The sequence below is a fragment of the Schistocerca serialis genome, chromosome 1 (assembly GCF_023864345.2).
Source record: "Schistocerca serialis cubense isolate TAMUIC-IGC-003099 chromosome 1, iqSchSeri2.2, whole genome shotgun sequence".
NCBI classification, from domain to species: domain Eukaryota; kingdom Metazoa; phylum Arthropoda; class Insecta; order Orthoptera; family Acrididae; genus Schistocerca; species Schistocerca serialis.
In genome coordinates, this window is record NC_064638.1 from 311,027,090 (window position 1) to 311,047,470 (window position 20,381).

The 20,381-nt window shown below is 37.6% G+C and overlaps 1 protein-coding gene across 2 annotated transcripts in view; it reads left to right on the forward strand.

Moving 5' to 3' along the window:
• LOC126469544 (FACT complex subunit spt16) overlaps positions 1–12,450 on the forward strand; it is a 135,352-nt gene extending 122,902 nt beyond the window's left edge. Inside the window, exons 20-23 of one of the 2 annotated variants that reach the window (XM_050096665.1) lie at positions 2,585–2,659; positions 7,047–7,091; positions 8,697–8,915; positions 11,053–12,450. In XM_050096665.1, coding sequence (XP_049952622.1) covers positions 2,585–2,659; positions 7,047–7,091; positions 8,697–8,915; positions 11,053–11,059 — 346 coding nt within the window. In that variant the 3' untranslated portion in view covers positions 11,060–12,450. The remainder of the gene's footprint in view (positions 1–2,584; positions 2,660–7,046; positions 7,092–8,696; positions 8,916–11,052) is intronic. The other variant, XM_050096674.1, reaches the window with a different exon arrangement.
• Positions 12,451–20,381: the final 7,931 nt, after the last annotated feature.

A 20,381-nucleotide genomic window follows, 5' to 3' on the forward strand; every position in this document is an offset into this window, starting at 1 on the left:
CTGCTGTGTGTGTGTGTGTGTGTGTGTGTGTGTGTGTGTTTTGATGTAATATAGGAGGCCTCCATCATGAGTTTTTTAAAATGTGAGGTTGTTGGGAAACATTCACAATTGTGATACACAAAACATTAGTTTTTTTTTGCTACTTAGTATAATGATAGGTGTTATCAAGATGATGTGACAGCGGATCTGGTTAAACTGGAAACTTTTTACAGAAGTTAGGCATTTGACTGAAATATGTCATTTAAGGTTGCTTAGATGGTTTCAGAAGAAGCTGAGCATTCATACACTCTCAGACAATATGCACAATCTTGATTGCATGAGCCTATTATTAAGAATTGCTACATCCATTCACTCAATTAGTAGGGACAGGAAAAGTTGTCCTCCTCCCCCCCCCCCCCTCCCCCCTCGATTCAGTGTTGTTGATTTTCCTCAGTTTGTTGTTGTTTTCTCTACAATTCAGTGTTGTTTTTGCCCAATTCAGGTCTCTCTCTCTCTCTCTCTCTCTTTCTTTGAGGGCTATATTCATCACTAAAAGTAATTTTCCTATAGTAACGGATCTATCTTTTTTTTTATCTGTTGATGCCCCATTTCTGGTGCTTTTGCATGACAAACTGTACTAAAAACAATGCGTTTTGGAGAGGTCTTTAATGCAAGGCATCAGTTAAAAATATATCTAATATGTCTAGTTATTGTAAATACACGCGCGCGCGCACACACACACACACACACACACACACACACACACACACACACACACACACACAGAGAGAGAGAGAGAGAGAGAGAGAGAGAGAGAGAGAGATGACGCTTTTCGCTTTTATATAAAACTTCAAATCATAATATCTTTTTTGTCTGATCTCTAATTTTGATTAAATAAAACCTATACACTGTGTCAAGTTATGTGTGAAAACATCATCAAAATTTGTTGTAGTTTTGGAGATTAGGGTACTCAGGCAGACATGACAGTTTTAAGATTTTATTATTAGTATAGATTTTGTGCATTACCTTAGTTCCCACGTTAGTAATGGAAAGCAGTTATTTTCTCAGTAAATGACAAATATACATTTAATTTGAATGTATGATAGTTTTACAATGCTTGATATATACTGCCTAACAAAAAAAGCGAAGCACCCGGAAGACAAGCTCGCATGTTAATGTAACTCCGTACATGTGCACACCATTGGTGTTGTGTGTGTTAAGAGTTACAGTTCTCTCTGATGGATGGAATGGCCACCAAAGTGCATTAATGTTGTTCAGGTTTATTGCCTGGTAGGCAGGATAGTATGGAAGGTGCATGAACAGCATCGGATATCACTGTGGAGGACACAGAGATGCACGTACTTATATGAGACAGCAGTATCAGTATGACAGAATTTGGAAGGTGGCTCCTGTTGTGTTTCCATTTGACCAACTGGTTGAATCGTACAATATCCAGATCCGTGGGGTATTCGGAAGTGTCGGTGGCCTGATGTTGGACTACATAGGAACATGAGGGCAGGCGTACCCTACATCAAGGTTCCAGTCAACCATGTCTGATTCCCAGGGAGGATCATTGTATTGTGTGCCAAGCACACTGTGACACTTCGCATCTGTGCCTGCCATTATAGAAAAGGTAATGGACTAGCAAATATCTTGGGCAGCTACCATACCATACATAGGCTGCCATTAATGCCACAACACAAACGGCTGCATTTGGAGTGGTGCCACAGTGAGAAGCATGGACTCCAGATTAATAGTGTCACAAGGCTGCCAGTAATGCCACAATACCAATGGCTGCATTTGGAGTGGTCCCATGATGGGAAGCATGGACTGCTGATGAATGTTGTCACATTGTGCTTTAGGGATGATTCATGATTCTGCACTACCCCGGATGGCCTTCGTTGATGAGTATGACAACGGTCTGGGGACAGGTTCAGTTTTTCCAATGTTTTTGAGATCCACAGTGGTGGTACTCTTTGTGTCAATGTGTGGTGAGCCATGGGGTATAACTCCTTGTCAAGGCAGGTAGTGATTGAGAGAACTCTGATGGTACAGTGGTATGTCAGAGACATCCTGCATTCTTCTCATGTCTTACGTCTATGCAACAGTATCATGGTGCAAATTCAACACAGCAGTGCTCATTAACACAGGACAGGTCTGTGATGCTGAGGTACTCCTGTGGTCAAAAATATCCCTAAGTTTGCTCGTGGTAGAACATTTGGGTGATCAGTTGAGATGTAAACTCTCTTCCAGTGCCACTATTCAGGATATCGAGGACCATTTACAACAGTTTTGAGTTGGCTTCCTTCAGGAGAGGACACAGCGGCTTTATGGCACCCTTCTCAAAGGAATAGGTGCGTGCATTCGGGCCATAAGTGATGCAACATCATACTGATATGTGGGCTCATTGAAATCATTAAAATGGCATCACGTAGCCTGTAGATGGCGAAGTTTCTTCATTTCGTTTCTTTCTTCATCTGGGTGTTTCACTTGTTTGGTCAGGCAGTGTATATGATTAAATGATTTTATCATGTATGTCATCTCTTAAGTTAATTTGTACAGCTGGTCTCAATTGCTTAATAAAACATTCGTTTTTTTGTTTTAGGCATTCATCGAAACATAAGAAGCACAGTTCAAACCACAAGGACAACCACAAAAACAAATCTTCAGATAAAAGCAGGTGAGTTAACCCTCCTTGATTCTGATGTTAATATTGAATCCCTAAAATTTACTTTTTTATCTCCTTTATTCATTTAATCAATTTAGATTCTTTCTAATTAAGCTGTTACCATATTTATTTGCAAATTTGACTTCTTATAGTTCTAGAACAACAAATGTGTCTGATGCCTTAAACGTGATGGTCACTAGTATGTCAGTGCCTGACAGATTGAGTAAGGCAATCATTGTGTACACATACTAAACATTTTGTCAACAAATATAGTTGTGCAGGGCTTTGATCTGTTTTGTACATTTTTTGTTTCCTTTTATGAATTTGCATTTAATGTGTTGTACATGTAGAAGTTTGTCCAAAGATATGAAGGGTTGTGATTGTTTTCAGGACTTTGATGGAATTATTATAGCATGAAATATTGCACTGATTGTACAAAGTCCATCAAAAAGACCTCCCTTATGTCAAAAGGTAGTTACAAACAAACAAAGAGACAGAAAAGTACTTTTATTTTTGAACAGCAAATACTATGCCATTTTGTATTAGTTTGTTTTAAAAATTACGTCCAGTAAGTGGTGTCCTCCATTGTTTACACGTTGACGAAGCCATTCCCATAAGTCGGTGATAGTTCTTCGTGTCATGGGCAGTGGAATGGCAGCCACTTCCTTGGTGATCGCCTTCTTATGTACTTGCAGTGTTGTCAGGCAATGTTTGTACATGGGAGCTTTTAAGTGTCTCCAAAGGAAAAACTCATAAAGTGATTAAACTGGTGACCTTGGGGGCCAGGTGAAGCCTTCTCATGAAGAGAGAAGATATCCTGGAAACAGCTGTTTCGAAATTTGTAGAGAATACCGATAGGTGTGACCTGGGGGCTTCGTATTGTTGGAACCAAACTTCTCCCTCTTCATCATCCCCAGCTAACTAATTTAACTAAGTCTCTATTGTGCAACAGTAACAAATTGAATTAACCATTACCATTACAATATCTTCTTCAAAGAAATATGGACTCCACACACCTAATTCAGCAACAGTGCACCTAACTGTCACATGATGGCTGTGAAGTGTGATTGCCCCTGAGAGTTTTCTGCTACCCAGTAGAGGAAATTTTGTGTACTGACAGTATCTGACAAGTGTAAGTGGGCCTTGTCAGAAGAAATATCAACAGCACCTGGTGGATGTTCTGAAGAATTTCGTGACGCACACCTTTGGGAGTTTCAAAATCTCTCTCTCTTTGTTATTGAGTAATTATCATTTTGTAGGATTGCATACGAAGATCTCTGTGCAGATGGTCATATCAGACATTCCAGGGCAGTTGCATGTTTAAGCACTAAACACTTCGGAGATTGCTTGATGGACTCTATCACATACAACACATTTTCAGACTCAGAATATTAAAAATTAATTTTTTTGAGTTTTCTTATTAATAGATGTACATTGAGACAGGAAGTATGAAAACCAAGTGTTACATACATTAATTGAACACATACAGGATGGTTTCAAATGGAGCCACCATGCATGAATTGTCGTTACATTAGGTGATAAGGAATAACACAGTTCCTTTGTGCTGTTAGGCATAGTACTACTTGACAAGAGAGAACACTTCCATCTGTTTATGCGATGTTCCTTCTTGACTCATTCTTTGCTCTCTGTCTCTGAAATAACCCAAGACAACACTGATCATTTTTTCCCAAAAATAATCACTATCTTCACCGAACTTGTTCCACTTTCACTGCTACCGTTGATCCAAGTCAGAACCAAAAGAAATCGCTTTTGAAATGCACAGCAGAGTTTCTTCTTCCTTTATTCTGTAGAGCACATCATGAGAAACTGAAAAAACAACAACACAGCTACTCATTTTGCCCTTAGGGATGCAGTGGATTCAAAAGGAACTACCACAATAATTGTGAGAGTAAATACATAAATTTAATTTTTATTGGTATGCACAGAGTAAAAATTGGAGCAGGACAATTTAATATACTTAAGGCGATCAACTCAATTGTAAAAAAACACATAGGGCAAAAATTTGTTTCAAAACATATCTTCTCATGCTGAATTAAGTGGGTAAATCCATTTTGCTGAACAGAAGCTTTTCTCATACCTTTGTATTTTTGCATTTTGAAAAAAAATAATCGTTTTCAAATCTATACATGGAGTTGTTGATTTTAATGTAATATATTCACAAAAAAGTTTAATCCAAAGATATTTAAAACTGACACATTTCAGCCATGTTGATCGTTTTTCAAAAAAACTTCAATATTATGACATTTTTAACATATATAAAAACGTCCAAAAAGTGTAGAAACATTTAAACCATTCTGTTTTTATTATACATTGCAAGAATTTAGTGTAAAATAGAATTACTATGACATTATACAATGTTTGGTCTAGTATGAAGGAAAAATAACTAAAAGATGACTTCATTCACTTGAAAATTGTATTCTTTATTTTTAGTGTACATATTACTTCACATAGGCAGTCTATGTGTGTGAATAATATGCAATTACATTAAAACAACATGATATTGTAGGCTACACAATCACGTTCGAATCTGTGGTGTTTTTTTTTTGGTTCCTTCTGATTATAGTTGAGCGTCTTGGATGGTGCTCCAGAGAGAATTTTTCAAAGCAATAAAAACAAGAGTTAAAAAATTTAGGAAGTTGAAATACAAAATTATTGTGGGTTAGAAATTTCGCAATTTTTTGTTTTGTAGGGACTGAGAGTCAGGAGAGCCACATTGTCCCTCAGTATTTTAGTCATACTTCTATATCTACATCCACATCCATACTCCGCAAGCCACCTGACGGTGTGTGGCGGAGGGTACCTTGAGTACTTCTATCGGTTTTCACTTCTATTCCAGTCTCGTATTGTTCGTGAAAGAAAGATTGTCAGTATGCCTCTGTGTGGGCTCTAATCTCTTTGATTTTATCCTCATGGTCTCTTCGCGAGATATACGTAGGAGGGAGCAATATACTGCTTTGACTCCTCAGTGAAGGTATGTTCTCGAAACTTCAACAAAAGCCCATACTGAGCGTCTCTTGCAGTGTCTTCCACTGGAGTTTATCATCTCCATAACGCTTTCGCAATTACTAAATTATCCTGTAACGAAGCACACTGCATTCCTTTGGATCTTCTCTATCTCTTCTATCAACTCTATCTGGTACAGATCCCACACCGGTGAGCAGTATTCAAGCAGTGGGGAAACAAGTGTACTGTAACCTACTTCCTTTGTTTATGGACTGCATTCCTTTGCTGTATTTTTGTCATTGCTGAACTCTTACCAACCAACCTTCCATCTTCAGCATCTATATTAATCATCTCTACAGGCTCATTATCAATAACTGGGAATTAGGCATTGCCAGCATTATGTGTTGATACCTGTTTTCAAGTTCATTAATATTATTTGCTGAGTTTGAAATGTTATCTGCTACTGCCGTCATTTTCAGGGTTCAGCAAATGATTCATTAATCACTTTGGGATGTTATGTTGAAATGTTATCCACGCTCCAGCTGCGCTTTATGTAGCTTGCTTGATATTGATGGCCAATACATCTTCTTGCAAAGGAGGCGTTATCTTAATTAAGTTCTTTAGTTCTTGAAGGAGCGGTTCCCAATGTCTTAAACCATTGACTGAAATAGGCTTGCAACACTGGCTAGGAGAAACTTTGCAATTATTTACGGAGTTTCCAATGCTTGAGATGGATTATTGTCCAGTAAGAGAAGAGCAGTCATTGATCACTCTATAAACACAAATTATTGTTCAGATTTCAGGACAAATAGAGCATGAAATCAACCAGTTACAAAACAGATAAACACCCACCTGCTTCAATCACGTTTGAAATGGCCAGGAAGAATTTTGGGAACATTGTGTGTGCGGTTGGGCGTGGGCGTGTGCGGGTGCGCATAGGTGTGGGTGTGGGTGGGCGTGCGTGTGCGGGTGTAAGTGTGGATGTGTGTTATTGCTCGTGGGCACCCTAACCTTGAAAAACAAGGTGTTCCACGTGGTGAAACAAGCAATGACGTGAACATATTTCACATGGAGGATAGGGCAGAGCAGGGTAGGCTATGTCTGTACTTTCTTAGATTTTCCTCCCCATACAGTCAGATCAGTTTCTTTACAGAATTTGCAGGCTTGTGTAAATGTGGGCATGTGTCTGTATTCAATTGTTAAATGCTGTGGTGTCATTGAAGTGATCTTATGTTTTCACAAGTAGACAAACAGATCAGATAGGGTAACTGTGTATGGAATTTGGGTTCATTCAGGGAATTTGTTACATATGAAGTCACTTTAAATGTCAGAATAATTTCATTAATAGTAGTAAAACTTTTTTGAGATGTATTTGGTTTTCAGTGAAAGCTGTCAAAATCATGGAACTAATATTTCTTATTTTTTATGCAATTAGGAAGCTGCATGGGAATAAGAAAGCCTCAGCTTCTTCAAAACACAGGTACTTTTGTAGGCTTGCGTGAATCCACACAGACACGCATTGTAGTTGTTGTAGATGTGCTAACTTCTGAATGGTATGCTCATTTTACCAAACGCTGAACCATTTGCATGACCATGAAGAGCACGTCTGTTTTTTCTGTTGTAATTGGTTGTAGTTTAAAATGGAAAAAAAAAAAATCTTTTCCTGCTGTTGAAGTTGTTAAAATAGTGATGTTCTATCGTATGACATTATGGCAACCAAATTAAATAATGTATCCTGCAAAATAATGATCCCAGCTCAGCTTATTGAAGTTTAGTTCCTCAGTTTGTTATTGCTTAGCTTATCATCATACTGTTGGATAGTGTTGGTGCACATATGTTTTCACTTGATAAAATAGGCAGGCAACCAAGAAAAAAGAAAACTTTTTACTCTGTACAAAGAGAGAAGCTGGCATAATACAGACCATTTGGAATCGTCTTGCTGGTGCACGACATGAAAGAATATTCATGAAATGCAAGTGCAGTTGATGAGTAATACTAATAATAGTAACAAGCCGAGTTTAAAAATGACCTGTTTTTCGTTTGCTGTAGCATATTTACCAGTGATGCTTTGCAACCATGTGTCAGGTTCAGGTACCATCTTTCTGCAGTTGGGGGCAATCTCCAAGTGTTTGTGTTGTTATGAAGTTAAGTGGTACATTCCAGCACAATTTTGAGCACCATGCCCATAAATAATGCTGCTGCCAAACTGGTTTTCTGTGGCCATTATTATAGAAGAATATGTCACACACATGGATGAAGAGCTCTACAAAATTAGTCACTAGTTGTTACTTTTAAACTTTCAAAAAGACATTTATGTTTATTCTAAATACATTATTTCTATGAGGAAAGACTTAAGAGTCCAGTCTGTGTAGAATGAGTGTGCATGGGATTAGTTAATCTGTTTCTAATGTGATCCACTGATTAAAACTCGCAAACGTATTCATGTGCTCGTCCCCTTCATTTCATAGTATTAAAGAAATTTTACTCCCCTAATATCATTAAACTACTTATTGACTGCATAGAAGTTTGTTAAAATCTGTCAAAAGCACTAAGAAAGCCTTAACAGTATTCATTACATTAACCAAAGTGCCCTTGCATGAACACTAGAAATTTAGCAATGGTTTACTCCAAAAACAGTACTCTTTGTTGGGGCAGTATATTGTCCATTAGGTTAGGTGCTTACATTAGAGTTTGTGTTGTTTTCCGTAGAATGTGTAAAATGTAGTTGAAGAATACTGCAGTGATTTCATCATTGTCATCAACGTTAAGAGGTCTCCGCAGCTAATTTTTCCATCATTGCATGAAACATCTCTCAGTATGGGCATATGAGGGGGGAGATTGTTAGTAAATTTCTTTTCTGAACCGACTTGGTAATAGTGTGAGCTGTAATTGATGATGATTGGCATTATAATATATTGTTTTAAATGTATGATATGTGTACAGCAATTTAAATTGTGCTAGTCTGGTAAGCTAATGTACTCATAAACATGTCTAACTTTTGCTGTTGAACATCTGTTGGTGTACTAAATATTTTCTGTTTGTCACACTTTTCAAGCTATATTACAGTTATTTTTGCACATTTCAGCCCATCTAAAAACAAACACAGTGACAAACATAGTGACAAGCACAAGTCGTCTTCAGACTCTAAGCACAAGTCATCATCAGACTCCAAGCATAAGTCGTCATCTGATTCTAAACACAAGTCGTCGTCGTCTGATTCTAAGCATAAATCCTCATCAGACTCCAAAGACAAAAAGCGACCTCGAGATGACAGTGGTAGTCGTGATCACTCGAACAAGAAGAAGTGAGTATCTTATGATAAGTTGTGTTGCATTTGTCCAATATGTTCTGTTACTTATTTATATCACTATGTATGTACTAAACAAAAAAGTTATTTGATGGTGTAAACTGTTGTTGTACTATTCTGTACAAAGCTAATTGCAAAAACAACTGTCATGGTTAGGATTCAGAAGCTTTTCAGTTTTATTTTTGTGTATTGGTAAATATAATGAATTATATATGTGTCACTTATTTACTTCAAATTGAATTTATATGAATAATGAGCATCAAGTGGGCTTACACTGTTACCCATGTCCCTTTTCTCTCTGTCTGGTCCTAAAGTGACATCACTAAGGCAACCCTGAGGGAGGGTTTTGACCAAATTAGTGGAGGTTAAGGCTGCAGTTGGTGGGAAAGGATACACATGAAAGAAATCTAAAATTTCTAATATTAATAATAAATCCATAAATTTTGGGATCCCTAGGCTGATTGGTGTTGGTCTCAGTCACATTTTTCACCTAGAACATTGGGGTAGATTGAATACTTAAAAACACTAAACAGCCCTCAATATTGAATTTGTCATTTTCGGTGGCGCGAGTGTAATTCATTGAAGTCCTGACGTCAGTTGTGTCCAAGGATTGGGGAAAAGAACAAATACGCTGATGAGCCAAAACACTGTGACTGCCTGCCTAATAGCTTGTTTGCCCATCTTTGAAATGAAATGCATTACTTATTCTGTGTATCACGGATTCAACAGTTTGTTGGTGGCATTAAATGTCTACACACAGGTCATGTAATTCGTGTAAATAATGGGCCGCTGATTTCCATACATGGTGATGGTGCACGGTAGCAATGCAGATGGGTTCGATAGGATTTACGTCAGGTGAATTTGGTCACTGACATATCAATGTGGGTTCATTATAAAGCTCCTCAAACCACTGTAGCACAGTTCTGGCTCTGAGACACGGACAATTATACTGCTGAAAGATGAATTCGCTGTTGGGGAAGGCATCAAGCATGATGCGATGAAGTTGGTTCACAGCTGTCGGTGTGCCTTCAATTACTACCACAGGTCCCTTGCAAGTGCAGAAGAATGACTTCGATAGCATAATACTGCTGCCATCAGCCTGCGTTCATGGCGCGCTGCGCATTTTGAGCCATCATTCATCTCGATGATGGCAACCATCGACCTGGTGTAGCAAAAATGTGATTCACCAAAAGAGCTGACACATTTCCATTGATGATGATGTTGGGTCAACATGTGAACATGCAGGGGTGGTCTGCTGCGGAGCTCCGTGTTCAACCATGTACGATGAAAGGTATACTCTGGAACACTTGTGCATGCACCGGCTTTATGTTCTTTCAGCAGAGATGCCATAGATAACCATATATCCTAGTTTACAGAGCACACAAGCCTCTAAACCCCATGTTCCGTGAAATGTCTTGGACATCCAACCATTTAGCACCTAGTGGTAGTTCCACTGTCGTCCTACCTCTTTTCATAGATGCTCACAACAGTAGCATGCGAACATTTGACCGGCTTTGCCATTTGTCAAGCTACTCGTTCACAGGTTTTGTAATAATAATCTGTCCTTTGACAAAGTTGCTTTTCTCAGTGGATTTCCCCATTTGCAGCTCATATCTTCGCTAGGGCGATCCCCATCAGTGTCTACTGAGCATATGTACTTTTCATAGCATTTCACGTGCCTGCAACATCACCATGCGGCATCCAGCCTCACGGCAGACAGGGGCCATAATCTTTTGGCTTATCAGTGTAGATCTCCGGACAACCTAGAGAAAGGAAGGAAGGAAACACCTAAGAAATATCTTTTCCTCGCTTCCATATAATGAAAAATCAGTATAAATAGTTGTAAGATAGTATTTGTGAGTGCAGAGGTAGCCATTTACATTGTGTATTGTAAGCTTCAGAATTTATTCAAAAAGTAAATATCTATTGCATTTCATACACAGATTATGACTGTAGCCATTATGGTACATTGGAGCAACATGCTTTTCTTCTTTTGAATCCTTGCCTTCACAGAGCAAGATGAAGAATATAAATTGAACTCATTTGCTGTATGGTGTCCTTAAGTATACCATAAAAGCATTGCAAAAAATGGAAAATGTCTCATTCTACTGTGTTCTGTTTTTATATGTTGCAGGAAATGAACAATAAATTCGACATGAAGAGCAGTTCCAGTATTGTTCAGCATTCCATTGTCATCTCACCGTGTGTATATGGACAAGATGGGATACCTAGGAAGAGACATCACCGCCTTGTTAGCCACCTTTGTGAAATAAATTCGTACAAACTACAAAACACAGTTCTGCAGAATGCTGTGAAAGAAATTTATTTCAGTGTTAGGGTGCTAAGGCAAACTGAAAATGTGAATGAAATACAGTGTTGTTTGATTTATTTTGATGTGAAGAAACAAAAAAAAGAAATAAGTATTTTGTATTGCAACTGAGAAACTAGTACAACAACCTGTTCTACCATTCATTACTTAAGTTGAGAGTTGGTGAGAACTTGTTTTATATTGTTTGACTGTGGGCAGTGCTCTACAATTAGGCATATTGTCTCTTTTTTATATTTGTCAGGCTTACATGTGGCATCACAGTCAAGATACGAGAACTGAAATTTTTAGTAAGTTATCTGCCCCTCCACTTTCATGTGTTTAGCTATTGCAGTAGACCCACTGTGATAAAATGTGTAAATTTCTAGGGTGAAGCACTCAAAACTTGTTCTATTTTAATGTTAGTGACATTTTTATCTGTGTCTGCTATTGACTCAAATAAATTTCTTTTTGTATGTACAATTTTTTTATCATTGAAGAAATACTTGTTAGTGAATTTCAGTTGTTCATTTTGTTCTGATTTTGAGAAATTGGATTAATTTAACAAGTCATATGACAGAGGATTAATGTTCCCTTTGAACTTTTTTTTTGTACACTCCTACTTCACTGACATCAAATCTTGTAAGCATGAAGAAAATCAATGTAATGTTGTAATTTTATTTGAGGGAAATGAATTAATTTGAAATTTAGTAATTGTTCATAACAGGATCGTTTACTATGATATAGAGTTAATCAGCTCAGCACTGGGAAATGCATAAGTCTTGTACATGATTCAATTTACACGAAGTGTACTATGGTAAATTGTGCATACTTCGAACAACTTAGTTTGGTAAGATGTTATGGCTTGGTTATCGTGTTTCCAAAAATGTGTTGTGCATGCACGACATACATTTGTAGATGAGTTCAGGATGATGACCATGCTGCCACACTTCTGTTAATCCTCTATATCTTCCATACTGTCTGTCTGAAAAACTGAAGTTGGCATCTCGTAATGAGCAAGATGTTGAGCATCATTAAGTGTTAAGCACTACAGATCTCCTGTGAAAACCCGCATGCTGTGAACCTGTATTATAAAGTGACAGAAGAGTTTTCTTTAAGTAATTAACCCCTATTCTTGAGTTCTCCTAGTAGCATTTAGGTGTGTAGTGTGCTTTATTTAAGAGGTATACTTTGACTGTCTATTTAAATAAATGTAGTTTAGTTTCATCCCCATGAGCAATTTATTATACAATTTTAGTCCATGGCAGGAGGAATGTGTACCCCTCAGGTTTGTAATTAGTTTGATGATGATATCTATCATGTTTTCAAATGTAAGTAGTTCTATAAAGACCACTGTAAAGCCTGTCTTATGTACGAACTGTTTAATCTTATCTTTGAATTTAAGCTAACATATTGCATGCAGTAACTCAAAATATGTTATTGTGGATTAGCACTTTCTTCCAGTAACCCCTTCATTTGTCTTCTCAACTAAAAATTCTCTTGTTCTATCACTGACCACAATGATACTGTCTGGAGCAAATATAATTTTTTCTCTTTATCGTATATTGTCTGTAAAGTGTTATATATGAAGAACAGAATTGGCCATAATATACTCCATTCATGACCACCCTGGCTAATATGTTCTGGTCTGACAGCTGTTTTAGTTGGGATCCTTTGAAATGCGGTCTTATCTCTGAGTTTTGTACCCTATTACTAGGGACCACAAAAATGCAAATTCTGTCTCAAAATGCGAAATTACTTAATAGATGCTAGTTCATAGCTAATTGTATCCATACAAACTATTTTATCAGAGATAGCTTGAAATAGCTGTATTTTCTGCTATAAATATCGAAAATGTGAGCAATTTTCAGTTACTGGTACTGTGCATCATCTGGCAAAGCCCAATTTTAAAAGGATAATGTGCGTAAGAATCTGTTTGCAAATAAAAAGTGTACGAACGCAACAATGTATCAGTGCGCACACCAAAATGATATAGCGCCATGCCAATTACGGATAGTTGAATGCTCTATTTAAGATACATGCCACGTAATGCAACTTAGTAGTACTCAGCCGTTTACAACTAACAAATGTGTACTTTTTTTTTATTAGCTAAAACTCGAAACATAGTATAATGTAGATACTTTTAACATGGTGAATTAGGTGACGAATGCATTGAATTGTGGTCACGTCGAATACTGCTAGAGGTCGGGCCTGAATTATGTCGTTAACAATACTCCGCTAAACTCAATAAGTAATTGCACGGTAGCTGTCCTCGAATGCCTTGTGTTGAACATTCCTCGTTGTTTTCTTTTCTTATTTTGAAAAAAAGTGAAGTGACTAAAACTTGTCTATCACAGATTTTGACAACCACCCGTACAACACCAGAAGAGATTGGTGATTCCTGTAACAATGTGTCAGTCCTGCCGTAGGCTGCTGTGTTGCTATAGGGAGGCGAGGCTTGTTACTGTGCACTTCTCCCATGCTGTCTGACAGTCAAAATTCTAATTTGTTTACACTCGCAGCTATCTGCCAGTATAGCCAATAGTGTCCGCACTGTGTGCTATAGCGACTGAAAAACAAAATCCGTAACTTTTTTTCGACTTCGCTGGAATCCTTCCCCTAACATAAAAATCGAATAACCGTACGTTTGATTCTGCTTCTATGTTAAGTACCTTGTCAGTTCAGTTTGTCGCATTGTGTAGCATTGTCAAGCATGGGTCGCACAGTTATGAATGCCCATGAAAGGTCGAAATTAATAATCTGTAGATTTTGTAATCATCAAACTGGGTGGGAAAAGACCAATTGTCCAGAAACATCTTAATTTGGCGATGCATTCAGGTCTCTGGTGGAAAATGCTGCTGCTTTTCAACAGAACATACATTCTTGAAAGCTGAAATAGTGCTAAACCAAGAAGACAAAGGCCATTTCGGAACAAAAAGTGGTGAAGTTTTTGCAAAAGCAAACGGTCCAGTCAAAATGTTCCGAATCCCCATTTTTGCCAAAAACAGATGTGATTTCAGTCACAAATAGATGCGAATCTTGCCAAGAATAGATGCTACATTTTCCGGTCCCTACCTGTTACATATTAACGCTGGCTGGGACCACTCGTTAGCTATTCTCCATATACCTAGTTTTTTTAGTTTGTTTAGTAATATTGTACTGTCAAAAGCCTTGGTCGGCATAAAATATGCTTGCAATACAGTCACTATGTTGAAAATTTGTGGTACCACTTTTGTAAACTCCGTTGTAGCCGATATTGCCGCCATAAGCTGTGCTGCATACATTGTACCATGTTAGCGTCGTTGCCTGGCATGCTGCAGGTAGCCAGTTCAAACCCAACCATCTGCAGTTATTTGTCAATGATACTATTTATCCTTTTGTGGAAGATTCTCGAAATTCCTTATAATCACATATTCTGGAATTACCGATGTTTATATAAATAATGGTGCTTGCAACCCCCCACCACACACACACACACACACACACACACACACACACACACACACACACACCACACTGTTAAAATTGTTAGAAGCTTAGTCAGCCAGTGTTGTAATTTTGAAATGAGAGTTATTATGAATGTCATGTAATAAGTATTTCGCGTGAAGCGCTGTTGCGACAAAGGAAAAGGTCAATTGTGGAAACTAAGCCATTGAATATTATAAATAACGTTATTAAAGAATACACCCGACTGACTGCACAAAATAAGAGGGCATGTGTAGTCACCAAGTGAAAGGTTCAAAATAAGAATTAATACCGTAAAGGAAATGGGTCATAAGTATAATTACATTGGTACACATTCAGTTGTATGTGAACGTACAATCAGGATAGAGGCATGTACGTTCTAAATAGTTTCATTCATCTGAGAAAGAAATTAAACGTATATCGTAATTAAATGAAAAGAAAGATTGCAGGTTCTGAATGTCATGGCAAATATATTGAAAATGACATGGCAGCCACAAAGGGAAAGAGATGAACACATTTACGTAACTCTGTTGTTGAGCAGCGCCATCGTGAAGATTGTTGCCTACATCTAAATTCTCCATACAAAATTAAAATAATAATCTTCCAGAGTTACAGGAGCTGGGGTCCATGGTGTCGTAAGTGAGAAAGTCGTTGTGTTTCATAAATACCTTTCATTGTATAACACTATTTCACTCTAAAATTACATAACACCTCTTACAACCAGGACATGAGAACGACCAAAGGTGCAAGAGTTATTTTACGGCCGGCTGGAGTGGCCGAGCGGTTCTAGGCGCTACAGTCTGGTACCGCACGACCGTTGCAGTCGCAGGTTCGAATCCTGCCTCGGGCATGGATGTGTGTGATGTCCTTAAAAAAACTTGTAATATAATAAAATCATTTCTGCACATACTTTGATTTGTCTGAAAATTAAGTAACTTTAGCACTACAATGGTGGAAATTAAGATGTTTTCATTTACGTTCATATAGTCTGACTTCAGGCCATCATATACTGCTCTGCATATCCCTGAAATAATAGCGTATAGTGATGGTACTGAACGTCCTGTTCTAAATTTCAAGTCCTCAAAAGAGTGACCAGTTTCTAATAACCTAAGTGCGGCTGTTAAATATTCCTCAGGTGAACTGCTGTTTTCATTACTGTATATGTCTTGCTAATTTTATCCCTAATCATGTCCAGTAAAATGTGAAACAAGGCACAGTCCATCCGTGAATACATTTTATAATTGCCTCAAAAATTATTGCGCCGTTTACTAATTCTTTTAACCAAAGAGACTGCTTTTATTTCTTTCAGATTCCCATAACTACTAAGCGCATTCCAGCTGCAGCAACTATATGAACGTGGTTTATCTGTACTTGCAACATGCTGACCTGGCAGAGCACCACACATAACTGGTGGATTGCCCAAAACATAAGGAGCTACACATCTGCGTGGGAGACAGTTTGCCACTTCACTCAGAAAACCACAGTTTTGTCAATGCTGTTATGAATATTTTTACATATTAGACACAGGCTCGACAGTTGATTGATTCCATTTACTGTCTACCATTTCCCGGGTGGAATAATAGGCTTCTATTATGCTGGTGAATGCAAAAATAAAAGAATAGTATAAAAACAATTCACAAATTTGTTAAAACATAAACTCGTTCCATTAGAACTAATGTATGCACTGCACTTTCTCAGAACTGTGAAAATGGTTTACATTAATAATGCTGACAGATGTTTCTTGCCTCCTGTAGCCATGGTAAATAAAGTTTCCTCATTTATGTACTCCATTCTACGTCATTCGTACAAGAACTTGTGGTAGAAGTGATGTGTTTCGCATTAGCAAAGATGAGCAAGTACTCACAGCTTGAAAGGTATGCATCTTATAGAACACATGTTTATTGGACATTTTTGTCTTGTTTGGTTAATACTACCACCTCTTAAAATATTTAATACTTAAAAAATATATATATATATATAAAAAAACTTAGAATACATTTCAATTTTTTCTGTGGAAGTCTGTAAATCGATGGTCAAAAACTAATGTTGCATATTTAGTTATCCTTTAGCATGGTGTAGTGTTCTCAAAATACATTTCTTTACTCTTGCTAATTCACTACTCTTGCACGTTCACTAAATCAGGCTCAGAAGCATATTCCACAATGTACAGTTAATTTTTTAAACTATTCATGCATACTAACACACTAGTCTATATAGCTTTACAGTCCCTCTACATTTATAAACACTGAAAAATTCTAAGTTGTGAAAATTTCCGTGCCCCACGCTTCCACCATGTAGCCACTTGTCACCCAAAAATCTATTGCAAAACCATTACCGAACTCACGATATGGAGACAGAGCTCTTAATTCTTTTGACGCCAAACACCAGTCATTCTCTCCTTTAAATCTACCCTGCAGGTTCTTTTTTTGTCTTAACGTGCAAGCCCAGCTTCCTATTGGCTTGCTCCCTACCGTTCTCTGTTTGCTTCCCATTGGCTGTCACTGTTGTTGTTGTTGTGGTCTTCAGTCCTGAGACTGGTTTGATGCAGCTCTCCATGCTACTCTATCCTGTGCAAGCTTTTTCATCTCCCAGTACCTACTGCAACCTACATCCTTCTGAATCTGCTTAGTGTATTCATCTCTTGGTCTCCCCCTACGATTTTTACTCTCCACGCTGCCCTCCAATACTAAATTGGTGATCCCTTGATGCCTCAGAACATGTCCTACCAACCGATCCCTTCTTCTGGTCAAGTTGTGCCACAAACTTCTCTTCTCCCCAATCCTATTCAATACTTCCTCATTAGTTATGTGATCTACCCATCTAATCTTCAGCATTCTTCTGTAGCAGCACATTTCGAAAGCTTCTATTCTCTTCTTGTCCAAACTATTTATCGTCCATGTTTCACTTCCATACATGGATACACTCCATACGAATACTTTCAGAAATGACTTCCTGACACTTAAATCAATACTGGATGTTAACAAATTTCTCTTCTTCAGAAATGCTTTCCTTGCCATTGCCAGCCTACATTTTATATCCTCTCTACTTCTACCATCATCAGTTATTTTGCTCCCCAAATAGCAAAACTCCTTTACTACTTTAAGTGCCTCATTTCCTAATCTAATTCCCTCAGCATCACCCGATTTAATTAGACTACATTCCATTATCCTCGTTTTGCTTTTGTTGATGTTCATCTTATATCCTCCTTTCAAGACACTGTCCATTCCATTCAACTGCTCTTCCAAGTCCTTTGCTGTCTCTGACAGAATTACAATGTCATCGGCGAACCTCAAAGTTTTTATTTCTTCTCCATGAATTTTAATATCTACTCCAAATTTTCCTTTTGTTTCCTTTACTGCTTGCTCAATATACAGATTGAACAACGTCGGGGAGAGGCTACAACCCTGTCTTACTCCCTTCCCAACCACTGCTTCCCTTTCATGTCCCTCGACTCTTATAACTGCCATTTGGTTTCTGTACAAATTGTAAATAGCCTTTCGCTCCCTGTATTTTACCCCTGCCACCTTTAGAATTTGAAAGAGAGTATTCCAGTCAACATTGTCAAAAGCTTTCTCTAAGTCTACAAATGCTAGAAACGTAGGTTTGCCTTTCCTTAATCTTTCTTCTAAGATAAGTCGTAAGGTCAGTATTGCCTCACGTGTTCCAGTGTTTCTACGGCTGTCACTATCATTACAATATTTGTCACAACTTAGAATCAATTGGCCAACATTAATTAAAAAGAGTTATGTAATATATCACTCTCCAATGTGGAGCAAAAATATATAAAACACTACATATTTAAAATGAACACCACCTCACAAAATATTACACTAACATTATTTTCTTCTTAACCTAATACATAGACATCTTTAATATTCAAAACTGTCATTTGAGCTTGGAAGATAAATTGAATTACATTTACATGCATTGGTGCTGCATTAAATGTTGGTAAATGTAAATCTGGTGACAATTCCACCCCAGTCATTCGTGGTGCACTTTTCATGTGGAGACACTAGTGCGCACTTTCTAGGCCATGTGGTGCTTGCCCAGATTACCTGGCTGGCTGCCTGCATCATCTCTTGTTACGTGTCTTGTCCGGCCTGAATGACAGACTAGAGCATGTCCAAACAATAGGATTGTTTTCAACTTTCCAAACTGCAAATATCTTGTTTTATTTACATGCAAGAATTTCTCATCCTGAAATGTTTCTAAAGGACTGCCCTAAAAGATTTCTGTAGCCTGACTGTGAACTCATGGCTAAAATATGTCCTTTTTAAGTGCCAAATTATTCAGAACCTCATTCACCACACTGTAAATAAGTTCATTCAAAATGACCACAGGTGTCCACTCTGTATAGACATATTGTCCATATGACTATTGGCTCGAAACACACCTTATTCACCTCGAGCAGCGTGGCTGCATCCTACCTAAGGACAGATATAAAATAAATAACTTAATTACTAGTGGAACATTTGCCTGTCAACATAACCCATTTGCATAACAAAATCTATACCTAGCTGCAGAATTACTAATTTCGAATTAAAAACCAATATCATAGAAATGAAAAAAGAAAAATGTTCAAAGATTATCAGTATTACCTAATTCAAAGACTTGATTTCTAACAGGTAGCAAATCAAATGAAAATAAAATAAGCCTAATTCTCTTCATTGCTCAGGGGATAAGATATGAAAACTTTTACAAAGCAGACATTTAAAAATGTTCTGAATTTGTGTTTTTCCTTAATGATCACTATATATAACTGTTTTAAACTGCAAAATTGTGTTCCAGCAGTGGTGTACCAATTAGTGTTTCCTTCTGTTCTGTTTATCTGATTGCCCATAAAATCGTCGCCACACTTAAAAATTAAAAATAAACATTTAGTTCACTGTAAAAACTTTTTCTTGTATGCTGTATAAAATCCAATACAATCCGCACTGCCGTGTCTTGCCTCCTTGTTGACCAGTACTGGCAAAGGAATATCACCAACTTTAGACTCTTGGAGAGAAAAGCACATCTGCAAGATATCTGCCCCAGCAACCGATACTTTGTGAAAGTTTGGGACATAATTTTGAAAGTGCACAGTTACAACCTTCTGAAAGTACATCTTTAAAACTTTTGCACACACCATTTGTCTGTCACTTGCTTGACCCCACCACAGCCGCCTAATGCCTGAGTGCGAAGTGCAGTGGAGTGAGTAAGATGTCGTGGATTACTGTCTTGACACTGATAACGTGTGTGGTTCATTGTGTCAAAATGCATGTTTTCTAACCCATAGCTGAGCCAGAGACCTCTTTGCTTTGAACAATTTTATGTTGTTTCACAAATGCAGTGTAAATGAATGAGATGTATTACACTAGACTCTTGGTAATCCGGCCATTCCTGGCACATATGGGTGCCAGATCAGCGGAAGTGACAGATTATTCAGTGTCTGAAATTTATTTTATTCAGTTATTTTGTTTTTTATTTATTTTGAAAACACAAGGATGTAGTGTACTGTACTTTATTAAACTGAAGGATACAATTTTGCAATACTGCACTGGTAGAGTATTTATGTCAGTGTGTTGAAAACAACATGGATGTTGCGATTTTCCAGTCACCATAAGCGGTAGTTTATGACTCCCATTTGCATTACAACATGCCATTAATGTTACGCACTGTTTCTGTTGCTTGTAACCATCAGCTTCCTTCTTGTT